This window comes from Opisthorchis viverrini, assembly GCF_000715545.1.
Source record: "Opisthorchis viverrini unplaced genomic scaffold opera_v5_154, whole genome shotgun sequence".
In the NCBI taxonomy this organism is placed as follows: domain Eukaryota; kingdom Metazoa; phylum Platyhelminthes; class Trematoda; order Opisthorchiida; family Opisthorchiidae; genus Opisthorchis; species Opisthorchis viverrini.
Window position 1 is genome coordinate 544497 of NW_008751809.1, and position 3555 is coordinate 548051.

Below are 3555 nucleotides of genomic sequence, written 5' to 3' on the forward strand. Positions count from 1 at the left end.
GGTTTAGGGTTAGGGTTAGGGTTAGTGTTATTTTTAGGGTTGGGGTTAGGGTTAGGGTTAGGGTTAGGGTTAGGGTTAGTGATAGGTTTAGGGTTATGTTCTTCTGGTTTTATAGTAGTTCTGGGAGGAGGTTCGGAGTCTGTTTGTTCTGTGTTTTCTTCTGGTAGTTCAACTATTGGTTGTGGTCTGCGGTATCTTTTGCGTCTAGTCTCTAGCCAATCGATTTTATCACCAGTATACGGTTGTATGTCGGGATTGTTTTTGGACATCTCCCAAAGGGTGTCAAGGTATGGAGTTGGGTTGGGAATGGTGGTTGCGTTTTTCTTTAACATATTTCTTAAGCGTGTTCTTCCAAATGTACTTGTTATCATATAGGTGTCGAAGAAATGCATAACCTTTTCCATTTGGCTTTGATACTTTTCCCCCTCGTTCCACCCCTTGAGTAGTATTTCTCCATGTTCGGCTAATTTGTCGGGGTTGTTTTCGATAAATTCTTTAATATGTTCCACCTTATCCCACTTAGTTGGATGTAAGCCGAATAATGACCAGAATAGATCGTAGAATGGTTTAACCCAGTCCCAGCGATCTGTTAGTGTGAATAGGAGTTCCTGAGCAGGGATGGGGAATATTCGGTCGTACCACCATATCCGTTGTGCGGTATCCATCATAATGATCTTAACCCCCGTGGTAGTGTTTAAATAGAAGACGATATAGGAGGAAGGGAGTAAAATTTTAAATACTTTTGAAGTACCAGTTGCGAAAATGGCAAGTACATAAGTGGCAAGGTGGTTCTGGGAGCTCTTCACTCCCTACTTTTACAAGAAATTTATAATAAAAACAACGTTCCAATATGGCTTTTCCGTCTGGGTCGAGTACATAGTATACCAAATTATTGTTCGTGGTGATGAGCACAGGTAATCTTTGTAATCGTTCATCTTTCTGGTGTTTGACGTGAATATCAAAAGGGTTGCCACCGAGTAATTCTTTAAAATCATTAACTGTCAATTGGGTAATGCGAGGTTCTTCCATTAAAGCGAGTGCTTTGTTCAACAAGTTCATTAAAAAAAATTGAGAATGGTCTCCTGATCTTTGGACTGTGCCGTAGATGTAGTTTTCGGCAATGAGTTTGACAAATAGGGTCTTTCCAGTTGTAGTCGGTCCTTCAATGACGAAGGCGTTTTTCCTTGTACACACTTTGTTCATCACTAGGGTCAGGTCAGTTAGAAACTGTTGTTTATTGATCTTGTTAGCTGACATCAGTTGATCCAACCAGTATTCTCCATCTAAAGTGTTAGCTGGGTGTTGGCATTGGCGATTATGGTAGTTAGTCATGAGTATTTCTTCGAACCGCATGGCCAGTTGTTTTGATAACATGCCGGCGATGTAATTATTGATTGAGTGCTCGGCGGTTTCTTTCCACTGAGGCCCGTATTCGTCATAGATATCGTCTCTGTCGTCACATGACATAGCCATGTAGAATTCGTTGTAACTCCGGGCATCATAGGCTTCAATTAATCCCTTCATAAGTTCTCGTCTCCTTTTCCGATTGATGTTATTGTGTTTTTGTTTAGATCCTCTGTCGTCTCTCAGTAGTGTGGCACAATCCTTTCTTTCTCGTGGTATCGTGTACAAGTCGTCTCTCAAATCTTCCAATTTTTGCCAATACAGATGATAGGGGTTTGCGCGGCTCGTACCAAGTATGCTGCGAAATGGTTCCAGTTGATGACTGGTTGCACAGTAGCCATTATTGACATGGATTGCCTTCTATCCAGGTTCCCACTTTCGATGAGTCGTTGGATAGTCCTGGTCTTGTTTTGGGGACAACACTCAAACACAAAGTGGTAGTGATCCCCGTGATCCACATACAGACAGTTGGCTCTTGTTCCTCGTTCAAATCGTGGTGGTTGACCCCGATATACAAATGTCCATAGCTTGTTGTTGTCTGTCATAGAGGGTTCCGGGCTGAATAGTTGCCTCCTTTTTGAATGCCACACATTACTCAGATCCAACATTGGTGGTCGATATTGTGCGGGCGGTGTTTGAATCACAGGCACGGTGTCCGCTTGAGCGGGGTTGTCTTGATGAGAAGTCCAAAATTCTTCATCCACAGCTGTATCCGAGAATAGATCGGGACTTGGCGGTTGATGATTTTGGTTTTCCACCCATTGTTCGAAACTTAGAGTCGGACTTGGTGGATTTCCACCATACACAGGACGCATCGATGCGTCCAATCCTCCAATCAGAGGAGCAGAGGAGTGATAGGAGTGGAGAGGACAAAGGGGGCAAAATTTTGATTGGAGGAGCGGAGTGGAGAATCTGATTGGCTTTTTATTGGAGTATATAACAAAAGTTATACGGAGCTCCGCTCATTTCTCCGCTCGCTCTCGGAATGGAAGGACCAGCTGGAAGAAGCCCTGTGTATGGTGGAAATCCACCAAGTCCGACTCTAAGTTTCGAACAATGGGTGGAAAACCAAAATCATCAACCGCCAAGTCCCGATCTATTCTCGGATACAGCTGTGGATGAAGAATTTTGGACTTCTCATCAAGACAACCCCGCTCAAGCGGACACCGTGCCTGTGATTCAAACACCGCCCGCACAATATCGACCACCAATGTTGGATCTGAGTAATGTGTGGCATTCAAAAAGGAGGCAACTATTCAGCCCGGAACCCTCTATGACAGACAACAACAAGCTATGGACATTTGTATATCGGGGTCAACCACCACGATTTGAACGAGGAACAAGAGCCAACTGTCTGTATGTGGATCACGGGGATCACTACCACTTTGTGTTTGAGTGTTGTCCCCAAAACAAAACAAGGACTATTCAACGACTCATCGAAATTGGGAACCTGGATAGACGACAATCCATGTCAATAATGGCTACTGTGCAACCAGTGATCAACTGGAACCATTTCGCAGCATACTTGGTACGAGCCGCACAAACCCCTATCACGTGTATTGGGAAGAAATTGGAACATTTGAGAGACGATCTGTACATGATACCACGAGAAAGAAAGGATTGTGCCACCCTCCTAAGAGACGATAGAGGATCTAAACAAAAGCACAATAACATCAATCGGAAAAGGAGACGAGAACTTATGAAGGGATTAATTGAAGCCTATGATGCCCGGAGTTACAACGAATTCTACATGGCTATGTCATGTGACGACAGAGACGATATCTATGACGAATACGGGCCTCAGTGGAAAGAAACCGCCGAGCACTCAATCAATAATTACATCGCCGGCATGTTATCAAAACAACTGGCCATGCGGTTCGAAGAAATACTCATGACTAACTACCATAATCGCCAATGCCCAACACCCACTAACACTTTAGATGGAGAATACTGGTTGGATCAACTGATGTCAGCTAACAAGATCAATAAACAACAGTTTCTAACTGACCTTACACTAGTGATGAACAAAGTGTGTACGAGGAAGAACGCCTCCGTCATTGAAGGACCGACTACAACTGGGAAGACCCTATTTGTCAAACTCATTGCCGAAAACTACATCTACGGCACAGTCCAGAGGTCAGGAGACCATTC

General features: G+C 43.8%; 2 protein-coding genes across 2 annotated transcripts in view; one reads left to right on the forward strand and one right to left on the reverse strand.

Moving 5' to 3' along the window:
• Window positions 1-732: 732 nt before the first annotated feature.
• On the reverse strand, window positions 733-1524 carry T265_06964 (hypothetical protein; the record flags this gene model as incomplete). The annotated part of the gene is made up of 1 exon (XM_009172370.1): window positions 733-1524. The coding sequence occupies one exon, from the start codon at window positions 1522-1524 to the stop codon at window positions 733-735; it is 792 nt and encodes a 263-aa protein (XP_009170634.1).
• An 865-nt stretch (window positions 1525-2389) lies between these two features.
• T265_14183 (hypothetical protein) overlaps window positions 2390-3555 on the forward strand; it is a gene marked incomplete at both ends in the record, with an annotated part of 3138 nt that continues 1972 nt past the window's right edge. The window contains one exon of the mRNA XM_009172391.1: window positions 2390-3540. Within this exon, the coding sequence (XP_009170655.1) occupies window positions 2390-3540 (1151 nt within the window). The remainder of the gene's footprint in view (window positions 3541-3555) is intronic.